Source organism: Neofelis nebulosa, chromosome 9, assembly GCF_028018385.1.
Source record: "Neofelis nebulosa isolate mNeoNeb1 chromosome 9, mNeoNeb1.pri, whole genome shotgun sequence".
In the NCBI taxonomy this organism is placed as follows: domain Eukaryota; kingdom Metazoa; phylum Chordata; class Mammalia; order Carnivora; family Felidae; genus Neofelis; species Neofelis nebulosa.
This window is the reverse complement of record NC_080790.1, coordinates 20205495-20228956: the sequence shown is the minus strand read 5'-3', so window position 1 is coordinate 20228956 and position 23462 is coordinate 20205495. Positions and strand designations below refer to the sequence as shown.

The window sequence follows — 23462 nt, the reverse complement described above, 5'->3', positions numbered from 1 at the left end:
ACAGCCAAGTGGATCCAAAAGGGCAGGGCAGACAGTGGAATAAACCTGCTCCTGTGCGGGGGTCCGTGGGGCCGGGGTCTACCAGATCTTTCGGGTGGGAGCCAAGCATTGGCCTCTCGGCAGCCCTGGTGAGAGGCGGTGCAATACTGTGCAGGTCACAGTCTGCATGTGGCCCAGCCCATGCCCTAGTGGACATCTGCAGCCCCCGGACTCTCAAGAGAGGCCCCAGGATGGGAGAGAGACCATGGGGACGGCAATGCTGACAGGGGGACAGAGGGCTGAGGCAGCTGTTGTGAAAGGGACCCCTTGTACTCTGGGGCAACAGAGAAGAACTGACCCCGGAATAAAAGCTCACAGGCCTTCCCAGGCAGCAGGCGCCTGGCCCCCGGAGGGAGCCTGTGGGGGGGAAATCGGGGAAGTTTGTGTAGCCACTAGAGGTCGGCTCCCAGGACGGAGCAAGTGCTTGCCCTGGCCTCCTCGCCTCCCAGCAGAGGAGCAGAGCCGGAGGGCTTCATGGGGACCCGGTACAGCGGCAGCCCTGGGGACAGACTGACCAGAGAGCTTTGAAGCAGCCGAGCCTGTGTCATCCAGCTAAGCCTGGAAACAGGAGGGAGCCTGGCTCAGATCCCGACAGGTGGCACGGAGGGGGAAGTGCGGGGAAGCTGAGCGTGAGAGCCAGCTGCAGCCGGGGTCTTAATTTGTGCATGTCCCGTGCTGAACAGGGAGGGGTGAGGTACAGCCACTACTGTCCCTGCTCTCGCCTGGCCCCAAGGCTAAGAAATCATCGTCTGCCTTCCCGTGTTGTCCACAAGGCCTGGATCTCTTCCACTCATTCCTGCTCTGGCATCAGCCTCCTGGCTGCACCCTCACCCAGACCAGACCCCAACTGCCCCCAATATGCTTTGTAACCCCCCAGTGACAGATACTTCACACCCACTGAGCACCTACCAGGGTGAGGAGGCCACACGGATAAAGAAGACATACCTTTCAACCTAGTGTGTTAGAGAGAGGGGGCCCCGTGCAGTTACACTAAATACTGTCCACGGTACTTTTGTGTTCAAGAATCTTCATTTCTTATGGGACAAGGTCTGGAATGCCCCATCTGGCCCCTCTCCTGAACCTGCTCTGGTGCTCAGCGTCCACTGCTTTTGTCATAGAAACCCTGTCCGCCAGCTGCTCCCTGAGCACACCGGCCCCATTTCTCTCACTACCTTGGGGGCTTGGTCCACAGCCTTCCCTTCTCTCTCCTGGCCCCACTGTCATAGCCCATCAAAGCCTGTCCTGCAAGGGAAGCCCGCTTTGGCCATCATGACCCTCTCTTCTGAGCTGTTTGTAAAATTAATCCCAACGAACACAAAGGAATAAAAGACAAGATATTAAGCCCACTGGGGCGCCTGGGTGGTTCAGCTGGTTAAGCATCCGACCTCGGCTCAGGTTATGATCTCACGGTTGGAAATTTTGAGCCCCACATCGGGCTCTCTGCTGTCAGTGCAGAGCCTGTTTCCGATCTTCTGTCCCCCCACCCCTGTCCGTCCCCTGCTCTCTCTCTCCCTCTCAAAAAAAAAAAAACATTTAAAAAAATATTAAAAAAGGGGCACCTGGGTGGCGCAGTCAGTTAAGGGTCCAACTTCGGCTCAGGTCATGATCTCGCAGTCCGTGGGTTCGAGCCCCGCATCAGGCTCTGTGCTGACTGCTCAGAGCCTGGAGCCTGTTTCAGATTCTGTGTCTCCCTCTCTCTGACCCTCCCCCGTTCATGCTCTGTCTTTCTCTGTCTCAAAAATAAATAAACGTTAAAAAAAAAAGATATTAAAAAAAAAGATAATAAGCCCACTGATCATGTGCTTGGATGGCACTGGTCTTCAAACTATTATACGTCTTTAGGGAACTTGAAAATAAGTATTTTGAATTTTTGCCGATTCGATACTGTCACTACAGCCACACGCATGAGTTTGTATTTTACAAAAGTACTATTTCTTGCTGGATTGAGAACTGAGAAAACAAAACCAAAAACCTGGCCTTTCCACCCTGCGTAGTTGGAAGAGCACACGGAGAGAGCTCGTGCCTTCCACTAGACTTAACGTTGACTGCCACCCCACATCGCACTGAGCTGAGCCACACTGCACTGTCTACCCACCTCACTGAGGACGCAGACCAGGAGCAAAGGCATAGTTAGGGTCGTGTAGCACTTTATTGCCTACAAGGAAAGGCCTTGTGCAAGGGTGACTTACTTACCTGTGTGAGATAGGTGGGGCCTCTGTCATTACGATGCCCACGTTCAGATGAGGAGACTGAGGTTCAGAGAGGATGTTTGGGACTTGGACTCCACACCTCCCTCCTGCAAAGCCCACAGCACTCAATCCTCCTTACCACGCCAGCCACATGCTCTGGAAGCCTGGGTGTTCCCAAAGCCGCCTGAAGTTAAAATGTGAATGCAGGGCTGTTTGAAAGAAGTGGAGACCTGGTCTAAAAAGCATACAGAGAAATGCAAGTCAGATATAATAGGAGGAGGGTGACCAACCCAAGTACCAGGGAGCCTGGGGGTAAATGGGCAAGGCTGCAGCGGCCTTCAGAGCGAGAGGGGGGCCCATTAAAACCGGGCAGTGGGGCTGGTCTGCAGCGCTGGCCTCAGAGCCAGGATGCTTGCGCCGAGCAGGCAACAGGAAACAGGAAGCCCATGCGGGGCTGGGCGTGGCTTAGGAAGGGAGCTGGCACCTGGGCTCAGGGCCTGTGGGCTGGCCGGTGCCCGTGATGGGGAGGAGGGAGAGCAGTGTGCAGGGCTGATTTCTGCCGGCCGGAGAGTGTGAGCCTGTGCGTGGGTGCGAGCCTCAGGGTGGGAGGAAGAGGCATCTTCCTGTTCACCAACTCCTGAGGACATAACAAGTGGAGGTGTCTGAAGCCGGGTCCTGCCTTGTCACAAGCCCCAGCAGCCCTGCAGGCACCTTTGTCGTTCATGCTGGTTACAACTGGGGGACTAGGAGGGACAGTTTCTGCCCTTGCCCACCAGACCCTGGGGAGTGACCAGCCCTTTAGGGCTCCATACCTTGTGTACTAGCTATATGTATTTATTCATTGAAGATTTATACTCACCGACTTCCTCCAGGGTTATTTTTTGCTCAGTGGGAGCATTCTGAGGTCACCTCTTGCTAAGAATAACCCAGAAAGGGAGGGGGAGGGGGAGGAGGAGGGGGCTGGGAGCAGGGGCCCAGCTCAGCCAGGCCAGCCCAAAGCCAACATTACTCACTCCACGTTGGAGGCTGAGCCTCTGACACAACGCCCAAATGAGTTCAAGAGGGCAAAGCTTCCCCTCTTCGCAGCAGAAGACTTGGGGTGTAAACTGGGAAGTTAGGGAGCCATTTCACTGCAGCTCAAGCCAGCTGGGGACAGTTTAACTCAGCTTTTGGGCGTTTGCAGTGTTGGCTCATTTTCCAACCTAATACGAACTTTTGATTCGTCTCCAAGTTCAGACAGAGCTCAAATCCCCTCTTTGTGTCCAGGTCAGAATGGTTCCTTCACCGATCTTTGGAACCTTGATTCAGTGACTTGGTGCCCCCTGGGTTTTATGCACAAAACTTTCAGAAAGTATCTCCCAGTCCTGGCTGCCAGCCCCTCGGAGGGCTTCGCTGCCTGTGAGGGTGCCTCGATGCAGTGCTAGCACCCGTCTGTCCGTGGTTTCCGAAGTGTGGGGAGAACAGTTCTGTCGCTCATCTTAGGAGGTTAGAGACCTCTCGTAACTATGCCCTGCAGATTCATCTGCCCATTCTTGCACCTGATGGGTCAAAGCGGCACTTGCCAGTGCCATCCAGGACCGAGAGCCTGGCTGGTAGTCTGGTCTTCAAGTGCCAAAGACATGCTGGGGGGGAAGGAGCTGGACTTGGGCCTGGGAAGGGAGGTAATGTTTACAAGTCCAGGGAAAAGTGGGAGACTTTCCTACCTAGGACCTTCCTGAACAAAGGTATGGAGGGAGGAAGGCGCACTGAAGGAGGCACTGAGAGCTGACTGGTGTGGCTGAGTGGCTGAGGGTTTCATTTATGAACACATTAGATAGCGGTTGGAGAGGTAGTTGGCAGGCGGCCCGAGGGGTTTACACTTTATCCTCTCAAAAGTGTGTTTATCTAGGAGATTTTTGAGGGGGTGGGGGGCGTGAAGCAATGGGGGTCATGTTTTGGGCAGCCGGCTCTGGCATCCATGAGCATGGGGGGTTGAGCACGAGAGACTGCAGGGAGATAGGAGGGTGAGGTGGGGCGGTGCCAGAAAACACCCCCAGAGCCTGCCAGGGGAGGCAGCGTGGGACAGAATTGGCGGGGCCCACACTGCTGACCGCTGCGGACCGGGGAGAAGGAGGGGAGAGAGGAGATACTGCAGGCCCCATGGATGGCATCAGTGTTGTTGTCAGAGATGGAGACGTCTGGAAGAGAGCAGATTTGGCAGGGGCCCTCGCAGAGGTCACTCTAGATAGCTGGTCTCAGCGAGCATCTGAGTGAAATCCCAGAATCTCTGTTTTGTTTTTCCAAAATTCCCTGTTTCTTTTCATCCCGCCTTGGTCCCTTCTCCAGAGTCACACATTCCAGGGCCACCTCCAGAGAAAGCCCTACTTCCCTCCAGGGGTGGCCTCCAGGGGGCTTCCTAGGACCCCGTGGGCCTCTCTGGAACCCGCCCTGCACCTGCACCACTCCTGTGCTCCTGTGGGTGCTCGCCAGCACATGCACCCGGACAGAGTTGTTGACGCTGGTTTTCTTTCATCATCATCACCTAGGGAGTTGTGTGCGTTTTGGTCCCACCACCTCGAGGAAGATATAACCGAACTGGAAAAGTTCCAGAGCAGGGCAGCTAGCTTGATCAAGGGGAAGGCAGGGCTGCCAAGTGAGGACAGACGAGACTGTGGCTCCCCAGTCCGGAGAGACAAAGGCTAGAGGGGATGCGATTGAAGTTGTGAAATCATGTTGAGGGGTGGGGCGGGGGGGGGGGGGTTGTGGTGCACCCCAGTGGGGTGGGGTGGGGAGGTACCCCTTTGAAACTTTAGAAAGGTACAGGAAGCACAGAGAAAGCCCCATTTTCCATGGTGGATTTCCTTCTTACCAAACCCCAGGCCTGGATGGTAGGGGTTGAAAATAGAAATAACTTCAGAAGAGATTTACCTAAATATGTGGGTCTTCTATACCTGGTGGCTTTTTAACGGGAGCCTCCAGCTCATCCTGAAATCCTTTGAGGTTGACTTCAAAGAGCACAGCCAGGCCCTCTTCCAGGTGGACAGGTGTCCCTGCTGGAGGCAGAACCTCGAGTGGCTTGGCCACCACCAGGCGTGTTCGTTCTTGCACGCACTTGCCATGGCCAGCAGGGGCGCAAACTGTGTGACCTCTGAGGCTCTGCTGAGCCCTGAATTTGTCTCCTAGAATCAGTGTCTGTCTGTCTGTGTCTCTTTCACACACACACACACACACACACACACACACACACACACACACACACGGTAGAGAGATCTGCTTAGAGTCTGCCTCCATTCACCTCAGGAAGGCAGAGCAGGGAGGCTTTGGGGACCTCTTTTGGGAGTTGGCAATGCGTGGACCTCTCTGGCTCTCCCTGCCTCAAGGCCACGTCCGGCCAATCAGATCGAGGGCCGCCAGGAGAAGGGGCTGCAGGAAGGCCTGGGGCAGAGGCGAAGGGGGGAGTGTGGGGCCCAGCGCCAGTGCTGTGGGACAGGCCGCCCTGCAAGCTGAAGTCAACCTGTAGCTGGAGTCAGCCTGGGAGAATCCAGGGCTTGGTGGGGGGCTGACGGGCCCGCGGGTACAAGGAGAGGGGGATTGTGTGTGTGTTTTTGTGGACACGGCTCTGCCGCCTCCCCCGCGCATCTCCCGGGCTGTGCCTCCGGAAGGTGGCGCACCCCTTGTGTGTCTGTGCGTGTGACTGTGTGTCTTCAATCAAGAGGCCAAGGCTGGCAGGATGCCAGGGTTCCCGGCTGGCACAGAGCTGAGTGCTGCCAAGGGCCTTAAAGGCACAACGGCGGTAACACGGGGTGGGAGGGGCCGCCCCACATCTGCCGGCCTCTGGGCTTCCCGCCCCAGCGCTGCGCTGGGGTGCAGGAGAGAAGGCCCCTTTTAGCTGCAGCCCTGGCCTCCAGGGCTGCAAGGGAGAGCTATTTAGGGGCCCAGAACCAGCCCGGGAACCTGACTCAGGCCTCCAGGGGCTTCCTGTAAGAGAGGCCGGGCCCTGGGCCGGCCCCCTCCACACCTGGGCCCAGGTGAGCCTGCACACGGGGCTGCCCTGGACAGCTGGTCCCTGTGCCCTGGCACCCTCAGTGAATGGGTTCCTGTGCCCTCAGATGTCTGGGCCTCGCCTCCTTTGTATTGTTTTCCTCATCTCTTATTTGTCAGGTTTTAATTTTTTGTGTGTAAATATTATTATTATAATAAAGGGCCTCTCGAAAGTCATTTCCTTATTTGGAACCTTAGCACACTGCCCCACCTTGGGAGACGAGGCCTCATCTGGGGGGGGGGGGGCGGGTGTTCTGGGGTCTGGTCCAGACTTCCAGCAGAGGAGGAGGCGGACAGGGGCGGGGGCCTGGACAGGTTCACTGCCGAAGGTTGCTTCTTGCTTTGCCTCCGGCTTTTCCCTGCTGTGGCTGCTGCCAAGGAAACAGCCGGCAGCCTTTCCCTGGCCCTGCTTAGGCACATCAAAGCCTCCTTTTCCTCCTTGGAACCCTTGGGATTTGAGGTTGGGTTTTTCCAGAGACTCAACCCAAAGAGGGAGCTGGCTTTCAAATGCCTCTCTCGTACCTGGGTCATTCTGGAAGCTTTACCACTTAGAAGGTGTGTGACCAGAGGCCTTGGTGCCTTTTTCCTCGGAAAAGTGAGGGTAACGCTACCCACCAGGACGATTGTGATAATTACATTTATTAATTGCATGTGCATATTTATGCCGCGTGCTCAGTGCTAGGGAGCTGTAGGTGGAGTCGTTGGAAGGGAGGGGAATGAAAAGAGACGTAAGGCAAAACTCTTGAGTCTATGAGGGAGACACATGGTGAATAATGAAGTGTAGCAGAGGCGTGCTGTAACGAGCTAGGGTGTGGAAGGCTCGGTAAACAAACGTGCCTGCAGTGGGCTGGGGGTTCGGTGACCTCTGGACTGGACTTTACCCGCCCCCCCCCCCAACACCTTTACTGCCAGGCTGGGGTGGGGGGGCTGGAGGGGCTGACTGTGACCTGGGGACAGGGCCTAGCACAAATACCTGCCTGGCTGGGAGTGTGTGTGTGTGTGTGTGTGTGTGTGTGTGTGTGTAAGAGACAGGCAGACTTTAAAATGTTCCTTAGGAGACACAAAGTAGAATAGTGGTTACCAGGGACTGGGGGCACAGGGAGTGGGGAATTAGTATGTGGTGGGTGCAGTTTCCATTTGGGATGATGACAAAGTTCTGAAGACGGATGGTGGTGATGGTTGTTCAGTATGAATGCGCTTTAACGCTACTAAATTGTACAGTTGAAAATGGTTAAAATGGTAAAATTTTATGTTAGGTGTATTTTGCCACAATACACTTTTTTTAAGATGTTTTAAAAAAGGTTCTTAGAAAAAGGCAGTCTGCTCAGTGCCCCCCATTCAGCCCAGAGGTTTTCAACAGCAGCACTGTTGATATTTGGGGCCGAATAATTCTTTGTTGTGGTCGCTGCCCTGTTTTTGTATGGTGTTCAGCAGCATCCTTGACCCCTACCCACTAGAAGCCAGCAGTAGCCCCAGCCCAGTGTGACAATCAAAAGTGTCTCAGACACATTACCAAATGTCCTCTGGAGGGCAAAACTGCCCCCGGTTGTGAACCACTGCATTTGCCAGCTTGAAATAAGCTGCTCACAGGAGAGCCCGAGGCGGGGGTGGTAGGCAGGGGGGTAGCGGTAGTGGAGGAACCATTGTCCCAGAGTGGAGGGGTCTTGCCTGGAAGGAAGGCAAAGGTCAGCAAATTCTGAGGGACCCCAGGAGGCGGTGGGCAGGGTTTGAAGACCCATAATGGGGCATACAGGCAAGAGTAGGTACATCGTGGGCAGTGGGATCAGGCTTTACCCATAACTGTTGCCCCCTGCCCCCAGGGGGGAGATGTGACTGGGCGCTAGCTGCCGCCATTCCCATTCTGCCAACTCTGCCGCCCCTCCCCCCAGCCCCACAGGTGAGAAGCAGAGGAAGCTGAAATTGTCACCTTCAGCTGCTGATGGTGGCTTCTGAAAGGACCAGGGGCTTCTGCTGCTACCCCTCCCCCTCACCTCCATGGGAAAAAATAAGTGTCTCAGGGTGTGCCGCTGTGTCTCCTTTCAAGGCAACTGTGAAATAAAAGCAAACAAAAACCGAATTTTAAAGTTAACATCTGACCTGCAACTAAGTTGAAACTGCCTCTCAGCAGATGAGCAGGGTGTTCTGAGTTGTAACCTAAGCTTGGCATGCAAGAATCGGTTATGAATACTGAGTGCCCAGCAGGTGCCCTGCTCCTGCTGAGTCGAGCTGGATAAAGCAAACTCCTTGCCTCCAGGAGTGGACAAGCCCAAGGGTGACAGGGGACAGGAGAGGAAGGAGCTGGGAGGAAGGTATGGAGGTGGGGGCAGAAGGGTGCAGTTCTGGCTCGCCCGGTGGCTTCCAGATGTGGATCAGGCTGTGCTCCTCACCCGAGATGTCCCTTTCAGGGTGTACGCAGCCCCTCCAAGAGATTTGGACAGTCACTTCAGTTCATTTGCCTGTGGACCTCCTTCCTTCCTCTCAGAGGTTTCTTATAGGTGGATTCAACCTGCTCAGTTGCCTGGGCCCCAGAGAGGAAGCCAGTGAGGACCTACTGCTGGCTTGGGGAGGGGAGGGTTCTTTTTTTTTCAAGATTTTATTTTTAAGTAATCTCTATATCCAATATGGGACTTGAACCTGTAACCTGGAGATCAAGAGTCACATGCTCTACCAATAGAGCCAGCCAGGCATCCCAGCGTTGGGGGGTTGTGGAGGGGGTCTTGAGTTGGCTCAGGGGCTGGCCTGGGCAGGAGTCAGCAGCTCCCCCGATTCCAGAGCTTTGGCTAACGCAGACTTATCTAGAACCAGAGAGAATGGGCAGTGGAGGGTGGCGCGGTTGGGAAGAGAGGAGGTGAGGACTGTGTGGGATCCAGGGGGGATTTCAGCCCACCGAACTAACCCTGGGGCTGGAGCTGTGCAGAGTGCTTCCCTTCGCCTGATTCGCCCACCTCTGGAGAGGGTGTGGGGTCTGCTGCAGACTAGGGTCCTCCCGGAGCGGGCTTGGGAGGGGTGTGTGAGCAGCGTGGGTGTTAGAACAGGTCCTCCTGGCTCTCTCTGCTGGAGCTGGCGATCAACAGGAAGTGAGTCCCAGGGTGAGAGCAGGCCATGTGGTTCCCAGGCAGGAAGTTAGTGACAGCAGGGCTGTCTCGAGCAGCTTTGGGGGGCTGGGAGCCTGTCCCAACTTGAGGTGTCTGTGGGCAGCAAGTGGCCAGAGGGGAAAAGGACGCGGCCACGGTAAGAGCTTGGCTCTGACCTGAATTTCCCAGCCTGAGTTGGCCAGCGGGACCCCCACCCCATCTTCCTGGGAGTGCCATGTTCACGGCTCTGTGGTGCCCGACACAGCTGGGCGTTGGGAGCGCCCTGAGGGTCCGGGTATGCCCTACTCTACCTGGGCTGTCTAGAGGTGAGAGGATTTGTACCAGGGAGGGGCGTGCTAGGCCAGGGAACCCTGTTGGCTTGAGCAGGGAGGTGGGAAGGGCCGTCTGAATCCTGGACAGAGTGTGTAGGTCCCAACACTCAGAGATGGAGACTAAGGAGAAAGACGGGGCCTCCTTGCTCGCTTGTGTTCCTGTGTTTGGCCTCCTGGCTGTGGCTTGGGAGGCCCTCTGTGCCCAAGGCTAGGTTAACAGGAGGACTTCTTGTTCCTGCCAGAGGCCTCCTCTTTTTCTTGCTACAGCCCCCACCCCACCCCCAGCCTTTGAGGGCTGCATACACTTGCAGCTTTCCATGGGAGCTTCCCTTCCTGGAAGCAGGCCTGCCCCAAGCTACCCCATTCGGCCGGTCCCTTTGCCTCAGGCTGCTCTGTAGGCCTGGCCTGGAGCCTTGTCCAGGGAAGACTCTAGTTTTTATTTTGATTGATTTATTTTTTTTGTCCCCAAGACCCTTGTCCCTATTTGCCACCCTGGAGGTTCCTCAACAGATGGCAGCAGCGGGCTCAGGGTTGAGGATACAGACCCTTAGAGCAGAAGCGGCCTTGGAGATTGCTGGGGAGGGAGACCAGCGCTCTCTCTCGGGCCGTCAGGGTGCACTTGAGTGGTACAACTCTCTGGAGGGGATTTGGCCTATTTACTCACACTTAGGCAGGCCCTCTACCAGCCAGCCCACTTGTGGGACTCCAAGCTACAGAAATACACAGGTGCACAGAACTGTGAAGTGCTCGGGGTTCACTGTAGGTAAAGTAAATCCCCCCAAAGGCTCACTATTAGGGAACTGCTTGAATAAATTATGGAGACTCCATTCAATAGAATGTTGAGCAGCTGTGAGATAGGAGACGGATCCATATGTACGGGTATGGAGAGATGCCCACTCTGCTTGTTATGTGAAAAAGCAAGCTATAGAACACAGAGTAGTATGATACCCTATTAGAAAAAAAAATCTGGATCTGGATGTGTGTGCGAATACATATGTATAAACATGTAACTCACACATGATTGTAGATGCATAGAAAAAAAAAAGTCTAGAAAATATACTCACCAAACTGTTGATCAGGGTTTACCTGTGATTTTGGAAGTAGGGAATTGAAAAATGAGATTTAGGGGCGCCTGGGTGGCTGTCGGTTAAGCGTCTGACTTTGGCTCAGATCATGATCTCGAGGTTCATGGGTTCGGGGTCTGTGTCAGGCTCTGTGCTGACAGCCCGCTTCAGATTCTGTGTGTCCCTCTCTCTCTGCCCCTCCCCCTCTCACACTCTGTCTCTCACTCTCAAAAATAAATAAACATTAAAAAAAATTATAAAAAGAAAAAGAAAAAGAGAAAGGAGCTTTAGCCTTTTAAGAAGACTCATTTTTGTGTGGCTTGAATTTTTATAATATATGTGTCTGACTTTTAGAAACAGAAAGAAAAAAAAAAAAGACTTAAAAAGATGGGAAAAACCTCAGGGGACTAGCCTAAGCATCTCACCTTCTAGGTGGGGCACCCGAGGCCCCCTCCTGAGCATCGCCTAACTGGCAGGCCAGCGGCCCGGTCTCCCTTCTCATAGGCATTCCGCGGATGCGGCTGGCAGGTGCCGAGGGTGGCCTTGTGCCCGTGGGCATGGCAGAGCACTGATCACAGGGGAAGCTAGCTTTCTCTGGCCCAAGAGGACACCTCCCTTCCTTCTGAGATGTCTGGGCCTACTTGCCCCCCGGGGGCCAAGCACAAAGTGCTCCTCAGGCTCTCCTCCCCTCACTCTGTCCTTACAAAGTGTGTGGCCTTAAGCAAGTCACAGAATTCTCTGAGAGCCTCCTCAGGGAGGTTGAGTGGCTCTAACGGGGTAATGGTGACAAGGAGTCTTGCCCACCATGCAGTGACACTTACAAAGGACAGTCACGATTACCCTTGATGGGATTCTTACTACCTGGAACTGTAGCAGGCTCGGGTCTTAGACTCTTGGGATGGAGCGATACATTTCCTTTCAGAGGGGAATATGAGAACACGCGCCGGGGAGGGCTTACCGCAGAGGCTGCAAACTGCTTCTGTTGGGGTTCGGGGGGCGGTTTCTCCCGGGGCCTGGGTGCTGGGAGAACACGTGGGGTCCAGAGCGGAGGGAAAGAACTGTGCCGGGCTTTGGGGCCCAGCAGAATGTATATTTGAGAGGCTCCCCCTTTGACTCTTCCGCTCCAGGGGGCAACTGGTCACTATTTGGGTCTGGGCCTTAGGAGGCCAGAACAAAAGCCAGAGACATTGGACGGAAGTCAGATCAGCCCACAGTGCTGACGGCAAGGAGCTTGCTTGGGATTCTCTCTCTCCCTTTCTTTCTGCCCCTCCCTCCTCCCTCCCTCTGTCTCAAAATAAATAAATAAACATTAAAAAAAAAAAAAAAGTCAGATCAGCCCAAGGTTAACAGAATTGATTTGGTGGCACTAGAATCTTCTGAGGAATGGTCCTAATTTGCAGTAGGGATAGTGCAAGGGATGTTTGTTGTTTGTGTTTTTGTTTTTTAAAAAATCCTTGATTTTTTTTTCTTTTCTTTTATGTATTTATTTTTTATTTTGTTTTATTTTTTATTTTTTTAAATTTACATCCAAATTAGTTAGCATATAGTGCAACAATGATTTCAGGAGTAGATTCCTTAGTGCCCCTTACCTATTTAGCCCATCACCCCCCACAACCCCTCCCATAACCCTCCGTTTGTTCTCCATATTTATGAGTCTCTTCTGTTTTGTCCCTCTCCCTGTTTTTATATTATTTTTGTTTCCCTTCCCTTATGTTCATCTGTTTTGTCTCTTAAAGTCCTCCTATGAGTGAAGTCCTATGGTTTTTGTCTTTCTCTGACTAATTTCACTTAGTGTAATACCCTCCAGTTCCATCCACATAGTTGCAAATGGCAAGATTTCATTCTTTTTGATTGCCGAGCAATACCCCATTGTATATATATATATATACCACATCTTCTTTATCCATTCACCATCAATGGACATTTGGGCTCTTTCCATACTGTGGCTATTGTGGATAGTGCTGCTATAAACATGGGGGTGCATGTGTCCCTTCAAAACAGCACACCTGTATCCCGTGGATAAATGCCTAGTAGTGCAATTGCTGGGTCGTAGGGTAGTTCTATTTTCAGTTTTTTGAGGAACCTCCATCCTGTTTTCCAGAGTGGCAGCACCAGCTTGCATTCTCACGTTTATGTATTTATTTTAATTTTTTTTTAACGTTTATTTATTTTTGAGACAGAGAGAGACAGAGCATGAACGGGGGAGGGGCAGAGAGAGAGGGAGACACAGAATCGGAAACAGGCTCCAGGCTCCCAGCTGTCAGCACAGAGCCCGACTCAGGGCCCGAACTCACGGACCGTGAGATCATGACCTGAGCCGAAGTCGGACGCTTAACCGACTGAGGCACCCAGGCACCCCTTATGTATTTATTTTAATGAGGCTCTAGGTCCAATGCAAAGCTTGAACTCACAACCCTGAGATCAAGAGTCGCAGGCTCTGCTGACTGAGGCAGCCAGGCGCCCCAGAACATTTGTTTCTAACAGCGGGCCGCAGCGTCGGCTTGGAAGCCCTATGTCACCTCAGGGAGCGGGGGTGGTGGCCAGGGTGGCCTGGGCAATGAAACCAGCCTGGCACACCTACCGGGATTCTTCTCCCGCTTCGGAAGCTGGAGCGCACAAACCCCTTGACCTCAAGGAGTCAGGCCCACGAATCCCTTGACACTGAGAGCAAAACCGTGAGTGTCTCTGCTGGTACGGATGCTTACGTGAACACGGTTTTCTGGACAAAGAGGACATCACTCACCAGAATTTCCAGAGGGGTTAGTGATCTAAGAGAGACAAGACCACTGGTCTAATCCTCTCCTCCTGTTTCTTCATCTTCCAGGTGGAAAGCAGTGACACGCCGAAGGACTCCGCAGTGACCTCCAAGTCCCCGTCCATGGCCCAGGACTCAGTCCCCTCAGAGCTGTTACCCAATGGGGACTTGGAGAAGCGGAGTGATCCCCAGCCTGAGGAGGGGAGCCCCGCTGGAGGGCAGAAGGGCGGAGCCCCAGCAGAGGGAGAGGGTGCGGCTGAGACCCCGCCCGAAGCCTCCAGAGCTGTGGAGAATGGCTGCTGCACCCCCAAGGATGGCCGAGGAGCCCCCGCAGAAGAGAGTGAGTCTTGGGCACAAGGGGCAGCCTCTCTGGGCTCCGCAGGATTCCCCCGAGGGTTAGAGACTTGGGGCCAGCAGGTCCGGTCCGGGGAGGCTTGGGAGCTGAAGGTCGGTGGGCTTGCCAAGGCTGTGCCCTGGAAGCGGCTGGCTGCATGCAGCCTGCATACGTATTTTATTTGGCCCATGTAGTGTTTTAAACATCTAAAAAAAATTAGTTGCCAGTATTTAAAAATCAAGAAATTTCACATAAAAATCTGGAGTTTTGGCTTCTCGTGAAGAAAAAAAAAAAAAAGCCAGATCTGGAAGCAGTGGGTTTGCAGAATGCTAACAGTTGCGGGACTGGGGTGATGGCTGTCCCCCCACCCTGCCCCCTACTCCTTCGTAGGCTGGGTGTGCACCTCAGTTTCCCTCAGCCCTCACCTGGCGCGCAGCTCTCAGGGATGGTTGTGTCTGTAGCCTCTGGGCTCTTCAGGGCAGTGGATGCCCTTGTAGGTGTTAAAAGCCCAGTTAGTCTTCCCCAGCACAGATGTCCTGAACCCAGCACAGTTCAGCTGACCCCGCTAAAATGTGGTTGTGACTGAGCGGGGCGGGGGAGGGGCTGATGGGGTGGCCAGGGCGCTGCCCGGCCCAGGCCCCTTTCTCCCTGGACTTTTTGGCCTCTCCCTGGAGTCCTGGAAAGTTGCCTACTTTTCTCTTTCAGGTTAAGCCAGTGATTTCAGGGCCAAGCGAGCTGTAAACATGTTGGTAATGAGGACAACTAGCATTTGTACAGGGTTCACAGTTTACAGAGCGCTTTCTCATATATTATCACATTTGATCCTCCCAGGGCCCTGCCAGGTTGGTTTGCATATGTGCATTTTAAATTCAAAATGTCTTCTTTCCAAGTGTGTATGATGGAATGAGTAAATTGATTAATTGGCATCGCTTATTTTGCATGGATCCAAACCCAATATTCATGCAAGATTGAGCGCATTTCCAGAAAAGAGAGTTCCAAATTTATTAAAAAATATCTTTCATTCATTTATTATTCAACTAATACTTTGATGTTCCCATTATGTGCAAAGCGCTTTCTGGGGCACTCTGTATTCGTTGTTTTAGTCCTCCAAACAGTCTTCCGGAGGTATTATTATCCCCATTTTAAAGCAGGAAAAACTTGCCACTTAGTGAGAGGAAGTGGCTTGCTCAGGGACCCTGAGCCTGTAGGTGGTAGATCCAGGATTCATTCCGTCTTAGTCTCTGGCTTCAAAGTCGGTGTGCCCTTCCACTGTCCCCTTTTATTCTGCAATGGGGCTCGGGGTGGGCTGGCCCAGAACTGTCCAGGGCTCCTGCCCTCACCCAAGTGCCTCATGGGATATGTCCCGACACTTGGCAGGATTGTTCAAGGGGCCTGAGTGGGGGGGAACTGAGGAGGAAAGGGAGAAGACACCATCCCTCCCGTTAAAGAGACCAGGTGTTCCAGAGCAGAACCTGGGAGCCCATCAGCCCTGCCCACCAAATGTGCCACTTCCCGTGGGTACATCCTGGCTGACTCCCAGATTCCTGGGATCTCACCACGACTGGCACCAAGCTGCTGTGCAAGGTCAGGGCAGGTCCTTCCTGCCCAGTGGGGTGGAGCCAGAGCTCTAAAGCTGCTCTTAACCCTTAAGGGTTTGCTTTCAGTTTGGGATTTCCCTGTCTCCATTTCTGTTTGTTCTCAGGAGTTCCTTCTTGAGTCGGTCAATAGGCGTTTGTTAAACACCTATTTGGTGTGTGTGTGTGTGTGTGTGTGTGTGTGTGTGTGTGTGTGTCAGGATCTGGGGAAACCATCATGAACAAAAACCTGGTTCTTACCTTCAAGGACCTCACAGTCAGCTGGAGAGACAGACATGAAAGAGAAATTCACACTTAAAAGCTTGTGATTAGGGGCGCCTGGCTGGCTCAGTCAGTAGAGCATGCTGGAGTTCAAGCCCCACGTTGGGCATGGAGCCTACTTAAAATAAAAGTTTTTTTAAAGTTTAAAAAAGAGAAAAGCTTGTGATTATACAGGGAGATATGTTCTCTAAGAGAAAATAAGCATGGTTCTGTAAGGAACGGTGACCAAGGAACCTCAGCCGGTCTGGCCTGTTACACAGAAGCTGAAGGATGAGTGGGGGCTCACCACGTGAGGGGTGGTGCAGGATGAGGGAAAAAAGGTACACAGGCTCCCAGGTAGGAGGGAGCAGGGCACCCAGAGACCTGATAGAAACCAGCAGGGCTGCAGTGGAGAGAGCAAGGGAGAAGGGTGTGAGATGAGAGCAGAGCAGACAGGGCCGGGGCAGGTCTTTGAGGACACCTTCGGGGCTGGGGAGGGGGGGGGGGGCGGTGACACGGTCTGCTTTGTGTTTTGAAAAAAAAAATCACTTTGTGCTCTGGATCCTGGAATGGAACAGAGGGGTTGGGAAGCAGGGTTAGGACGCTGCTGCAGGCGTTGAGGGCGGGGGAAGGTGGCTGTGACGAGTGAGGTGGCAGCAGAGATGGAGAGAAACAGACAAGCCCCAGAACACCAGGGGAAAGGGGAGAGAGGGTGTCGAGGTGACTCCTGGGTTTGGGATCTTCACACATCAGGCGGACCTTCCTCAGAGTCTTAGTGCTGAGTGTGGCAAGCAAACACTCCGGGCCTCCCCGACCGCCCAGCTACGGCCTCAGAGCGCTCCTGTGTGCTGCAGCTATCCAGGAGGGGGAGATACTGGCCGTGCTCAGAGCTGGTAGGACCCCTGAAGGCCACTGTGCATTGCCCGGATGCTGAGACCCGTGAGGTGCTACCTGGAGGCATGGGCAGCGGTCTGCCAGGCCAGCAGTCAGCCACACAGAACACGTACTCAGCTGCTTAGTTCCAAGGAGGAAGGAGACTAAGGCCCCAGGGGAGGAAGTGAGTTAGCCATGGTCTCCCTTCTATTTCCCTCATTCCAGATCTCTTGGCGGGGGAGGGGCATCCATCCCCTCTGGAACCCCTTCCGTTAGCTCTATCACAGGAAAGACAGAAGACTTTAGGGCAGCGTTCTTGTGCACATAGGTGCCCCAGATCCTGATAGTACAGCCAGGAGAAAGAAGGAAGAACAGGGGAGATGATGAGTAATCAGGACAAGAGCCACCTGGATAGGCAGGTGGTGGCCTTGGGACCGCTCCTGCATTCCTAGCATTAATGCCGCCATGATTATAATAGAAACGACGGTAATATGGCTTTCTTTTACTGAGTAGTGACTATGCGTTGAGTGTCCTATATCCTCACTACTCAAAGTGGCCCGTGGACCAGCTCTGTCACCGCGGAAGTTAGAAATGCAGAATCCTAGGCCCCACCCTAGACCTGTGGGGTCAAAATCTACATTTCAAAGAGATCCTGATTTCGATGCATATTCAAGTTTAAGAAGCCCTGCTTTTTATGTATTCTCTTGTTTCATCTTTGTGATCACGTGAGGAAGACTCTTATTGTCCCCATTTTTCAGCTGGGGAGACTGAGAGTTCGGAAAGGTTAAGTTACTTACCCGAGACTGTACAACCAGTACAGGACCAGATCAGGGTCAGCACAAAGCCCCTCTCTGAACACTCACTATTGGGCTAGTGACTGCCCTCTGAGGCAAGCCTGGCCTTAGACTTGTCATTGAGATTTGGGTTCCTTTTCAAGGGAATTTGGGGTGGCCCCCAGCTGGGTATAGGCTTAGACCGACAGGTAAGTGTTGGAAACATCCCGGCCTCTCCTGCCCCCAGGACCTAAGATACTCGAGGGTCATGTCTGAGTCTGCCAGGGCCACCCCGGGAGGCATGCAGCCACCTGGCCCGCCTGTGACCCTGGGTCTGGGCCAGGAGCAGATGGACCGCAGAGGGAGTGTTGAGAGAGCAGCTGACCCTCCTTGACTCAGGACAAGAGCGGCATTCTGAGACAGCCCAGTTTGTTGTTTTGCTGGGCCAGGCTGGAAAGTGTGTGTGTGATATCACTCAGTGGGCATGTGCAGAATCTGTCAGGGAGAAAATTCCAGAAAGAAGCCAGTTGGAAACTACATGAGGAAAAGCAATTCTGTTTGGGGGAGCATGGGGGCCAGGGAGTGGGGAAGGGGAGAACCTGAAGGTGGTACAGGGTAAAGTGAGCTGGCTTGGGGTTCAGGAGCCCCGATATCTGATTTCGGCCCCGGCAGTAAGTCACTCCACACCCACCCAGCCACCCACCCCCCAGCCTCAGTTTCCTCATTGGCAAAATCTAGGGACTGGACAGGTTCTCCAGCATCTCTACAGTCCCCTTCAGCCCTGATTTTCTTTCATTCTAATAAATGTATGATTCCCCATAATGAGATGCCATGGAGGGCCCCCCCATAGGAAAAGCTTGAAAGGTCCAAGGGACCCTGGGTCGTAGCCTGGTCCGAGGGCAGGCTCCCCCTTCTGGCAGCCCAAAGCCTTGCTGGGAGAACGTGCAGGTCTGAGAGGAGGGGGACCCCCGGGGGCGGGAGGGGCACCTTGCTCCAGGGAGAAAAGTCCGGGAGCTGGCCGTGCTGAGCGGAAGCTCAGACGAAGAGACAGAAAGCCCCGGGTGAGACACACTTAAAAAGCCTGTCGTGTAAAGTGTTAGCTAGCACCCCCGTTCCCACTGCGCACACCCACGACAGACACTCCTGCTTCCTCCCACGCCCCCTCCCCCACCCAGGCAGCCAGCTCAGCACCGTCCCTGTCGCATGCCGGCACGTGGTGCGGTGCCCGCAGCCAGGGCCCTTGTGGGCGCTGCCCCTGCCTCCCCTCCCCTGGGCTCTGGGGGCGCTGTAACCCCGGACTGCCCCTGCCCCAGGGGCACACACAAAGAGCCTCAGGTCTTCTCTAGCGAGAGAGAGGGAAAGAAACTTCCTCTCTGGGGGCCGAAGAGGCCTTCAATGCTGTGTCTGGTTTCCGCTTCAGAGCCAGGAGATGAAGTAGGGGCTGTTTTTTCCGTTTTGGGCTCCCCCACCCCAACTACCGTGAACCAGCCTTAGTGACCTTCCTGCTTTGGGCCCAAGCTCAGTACTCTTGGCTTCAGAGAACCGAGTTCAGGGGCCCAGGTGAGAAGGGGCTCACTTGCCCACCCCCACCTGCAGGAAGCTCTGGAAGGCATAATTAACCCAACCCCGCCGCCAGACTGCCAGGTGTGTGCGGGGCCTGGGAAGGGCATCTGGGTGAGGACCCCGAGAGGACCGGGATAGGAGCACAGGATATTCTGGAGGAGTGTGGCTGTCCTCCTGCTTGGGGCCCAGAGAGGGACAGGGAGAGGGTGAGACTCCCCTATAGACAGAACTTCTGGGGCTTCTGCTAGGGGGGTGGGGGGCTTCCAGGAAATGGCATCTGGGCCCAGTGAAGGAGCCACAGGGTAGAGGAGCAGGGAAATGCCTTGGGGACAGAGATCCAAATGAACGTTCATTGAACACCTACTATATGCCAAGCCCTGCCCCAGGCACTCAATGTTGCCAATCACCTAAAGATATTAGAACAGTTCTCTATCTTAATGCAGTGAGGAAACAGGCTAGGAGAGGTTACAGAGGTCACACAGAAACAGCCGGAATCCAAGTCTACTAGAATAGAGGCTTAGCTCAGGGACCTGAGAAGGGGGGTGGGGGGAGAATGGAGTACAGAGGCAGATATCGATAACAGAACCACAATATTGAGAATTGCAGAAGGACCTTAGAAATCATCTCCAGCATCATTATTTTCCAGATGAGGAAACCGAGTCTCAGAGACAAAGTTGCTTCACCAGAGTCTTGCTCCAGTGGCTCTGTACCCACTGCCCCCCAGGGTATCTTTGCCTGACTCCATACAGGGAAGAGAACAGCTCCCTTCCAGGGTAGGGGAGGCTGTCTGGCCCCTCCTCTGGGGGAGAGAGCTGTTTCTAGACGACCCCTTTTGTGTGCCCGAGACAGTGTCTGTGGGCCAGAAACAGTGGCCCTGGCTTTTCTATTGTTCCTTCAGATTTGGGCCTCCAACCCCACACCAGTCCCTTCTCTGCTCTAGGCCCTGCTCTGAGTCCTTGGGGCCAACACCGTGCCTAGCACGCGGTGGGCCAGCAGGTTTGACACACGAACAACTGAACGGCTGGAGGACCCCGTCTCTGTGGCAGGGACCCCAGGCACAAGGTGGGGCCTCTGAGCCACTCCTGTAACTCTGCGACAGTCCCTTTGTTCTTCCCTCTCCACAGGCAAAGAACAGAAGGAGACCAACATCGAATCCATGAAAATGGAGGCAAGTGTTTTCCTCAACCCCCAGGGGCTCTGTGGATCCTGGTTCTAGGAGAAGAAAGCCACCTCTCTGACCAACTGTGGCCAGTGTGTGTGAGGGGAATCCTGAGGTGGCCCTGCCCCTTTCTCTACCTGTCCCCCATGTTAGGAAGAAAGGAAATGGGTGCGGAGGTTAGCAGTCCCCCAACGAGGCAGCCAGCTGGTCCCGCTCTGAGACCAAGCACCTCCCCTCGTGGTTCACGTCCACGTGCCCCGTTACCCCACGGCTCACTCCTCCAGCCCAAACAGGGGCTTGCCCAGCACTTGCAGGGTCGGCATCTCTGGCCAGGAGTCAGAGCTCCTGTGTCGTGTTCGAGGTGAGTGCCTCCTCAGTTTCCCCTTAGGAGGAAGAAACCTTGCAGTGGGACTGTCGGTGCCCATCTTAATGCCAGTCTGTCTCTGTCGTCTCTCTGTCCTAGGGCTCCCGGGGCCGGCTGCGGGGTGGCTTGGGCTGGGAGTCCAGCCTCCGCCAGCGGCCCATGCCGCGGCTCACCTTCCAGGCGGGGGACCCCTACTACATCAGCAAGCGCAAGCGGGACGAGTGGCTGGCACGCTGGAAAAGGGAGGTGAGGTGCCTTCTGGCCTGGGCCCCAGCCCGTCCCCCAGCATTGGAAAACCAGAAGTTAGCTTCAGCCGCCTTCCGGAGCTGTTGTCGGCCCCTGGCTGAGCCTCAGTTTCCCCTTCAGGTTAACCTCTTGCACTTACAGGGAACCGCTCAATTAGTAGGCAGTGACTGGTCTCTTTGTCCGTTCAACAAATGTTTCTTGATCGCTTACTGTGTACCAGGTAGTGTTCTAGGCTCCGTGCCTATATAATTCTTGGCCTCGTGGAGCTGACATTCTGATGGAGGAGATAGAACAAATAAAGACAGAAAAGTAAAGAAGGGGCTGAAGTAGAGGATAACAGAGGCCTGCTTTAGGTGGGGGTGGTCACGGGAGGCTTCTTGGAGGAGGTGGCATTTAAGTTGAGACCTAAAGGAAGAGGAGAGCTGGCTCTTATCGGGTCACTCCTTGGTCTTTCAGTCTCCACTGCCTCAACGCCTCTTGCTGCTAAATCCCTCTACTAGCTAGCTTCCACCCCTCACCCCACGACCCCCGCGGAAGGTGTCTGGTGAGGAGCGGAGTGGGGTAGTGTTCTGAGAAGAGGAAACACACAAGCAAGGCACTTTGTTTGGCAAAGTGAGAGACCAGTATGCCCAGTGTGAAACAAGCAAGGGAGGAAGTGGGGCTGGACGAGGCTGGGAGGTCGGCAGGGGTCCAACCACATGGAGCTTTGCAGCTCCTGGCCAGAAGCTGGTATAGTTCTGAGGACATTGAAGGTTTCTATGCAGAGGAATGATCTGATGTGGATTAAAGGGGCAGCAGTGGACACATCGGGATGTACTTTGGAGATAGAATCAGTAGGGCTTGCTGATGGAGGGGAGAGGCGGGGGAGGGGAGGACATGGGGGGACTCCGGGACAACTCCCAGGGGTCTCACCTGAATACCAGTGATGGTTGGGCCATGTCCTCACATGGGGATGGCTAGCGGAGGGGCAGGTTTGAGACCGGCAGGAATTCTGACTTCAGTCTGAGATGTGGAGGTGCCTGGAGCCTGGGGGGCAGGGAGGTCTGGGCTCCAGATACAAAGGTGAGAGGGCGTTAAGAGCAGAAGCTAGTGTTTAAGTCCGGGGAAGCTGATGAGCTCACCCAGGGACAGGGAGAGAGAAGAGACAAAGTCCCAGGATCGCAGCCACAAAACCCCACTATTTATGGGCCGTGTAGAGAGCAGGACTGGCAGGCTGCAGGGACTGACGAGGGGCTTGGGGGGTAGCTGAGGGGAGAAGAGCCATGACTCAGGAAGGAGAAGGCTTTCCCAAGAGTGTTTGCCTAGCCCTGTGGAAGGTGAATTCACTGAGACATGCTCATTGCATCTGACGCCCTGGAGTTGGCCAGCAACTTTTCTAAGAGCAGCTTCCGTGGGGGGTGGAAGCCAGCCCATGGAAGGCTGCAGCCGAGAGAGGAGCTGAGGAGACTGCAAGACCAGGGAGGCCCCAGTCTATGAAGCCTGATTTGTGGGGCTGCTCTCCTTCCTGTCTGATTAGTAGAGAGAAGGCGGTTGACCTCTGGCACCAGGATTGGAGCAGAAATGCCTTGAATTGCCACCATCTGGGACATGGCCTACAAAGAAAGGCCTTATCCCGTTTTACATTGTGTGAGAGCTTGCTCTAGAAGAGGTTCAGAACAGGTAGGGGTTTGGCTACTTGATTGTTTCCAGTTCCTTCGGGATCCAGGAAGGCAGAAATTTCTCTCCGGGGGGAGCCTGGAAAAGGGGCAGCCTGTCTGAGGTCTGGGAGAGGAGAGAAGCACTTGACCCTGAGCACGCAGTGTGGTCTTTGGACTGGAAATTTCAGGAACTTGGGCTGTTTTTGCCATCTGGTCAGGTGCCCACCAGTCAGTTCCCAGGGGCCAGCAGAGGGGGGCTTTGCTTTTTTCTGCTCTCCCTTAGCCCTCGGGCCAGAAGCTTGGACACGATGACTTTTAGGCCTGGTAAATTTATAAACTCTGTGGTCCTCAAACTGTGCTCCCTTGAAGAAGCAGTATGGGGGCCTGCCCTCAGTTGCAATAGAAAAGCGGATCTTTTCTCAACTTGCAGGAAACATTAAGACAATAGGTGTATTTTCTCCTAATTTTAAGTGTTCCACTAAAATTTCAAGACTTTATCATGGATGTCTTGTAGCATACGCAGAAGCAGAGAGAGTGATGTGCCGAACCCCCATGTACCTATCACCCAGCTTCAACCATCATCAAAAGCTTTTCTAGTAAATCTTAAACCTTTGGCCTCTGCTTCCCCACCCCCAGCCAACAAAGGCAACCAATGAGCATTTACAGAAACACGTACAAAGTTGAATTAATTTAAAATGTTTGAGGTATGTGCCCCAAAAGTATATCTGTTGGGCTCCTGGCTGGCTCAGTTAATAGCATACCTGACTCTTGATCTTGGGGTCTTGAGTTCAAGCTCTACATGGGGCATAGAGCTTAGTAAAAAAAAAAAAAAGAAGTTAAAAAAAAATGTATTTCTTCTGCCAGTAGAACTGTTCCTCATTCATATTCTATAAGTACAGATGTCATAAAGCCTTCCGTGATTTCCAGTACAGGTGTTAGAACTGCTGATCTCCTCATTCTCAAACTAGGGGGCTGGGGCCGCACTTAAGCGCTGGCTACAAGCTCAAGCCCCCTTCGGGCTTCCTACTGCCCGCCGAGGCCTGGCCACAGCACCACCCCTGCCCGCCTTGGGCTCGGCCAGGGAGCTAGGAGAGAGCTAGCTGCGGGCAATAAGAATGTTGGGGAAACACAGGTAGCTCTCAAGAGTGCCAGGTTCCCTTCAGACTAAAGGGTAGTAACTGTCACCAGCAGGCCTGTCTTCCGAG

The 23462-nt window shown here is 54.0% G+C and overlaps 1 protein-coding gene across 5 annotated transcripts in view; it reads left to right on the top strand.

Annotated features, from left to right (window-relative positions):
- DNMT3A (DNA methyltransferase 3 alpha) overlaps window positions 1-23462 on the top strand; it is a 100683-nt gene that overhangs the window by 42030 nt on the left and 35191 nt on the right. For all 5 annotated transcript variants that reach the window (XM_058682713.1, XM_058682712.1, XM_058682716.1 and 2 more), the window contains exons 4-6: window positions 13543-13813; window positions 19976-20019; window positions 20474-20620. In XM_058682713.1, the coding sequence (XP_058538696.1) occupies window positions 13543-13813; window positions 19976-20019; window positions 20474-20620 (462 nt within the window). The remainder of the gene's footprint in view (window positions 1-13542; window positions 13814-19975; window positions 20020-20473; window positions 20621-23462) is intronic.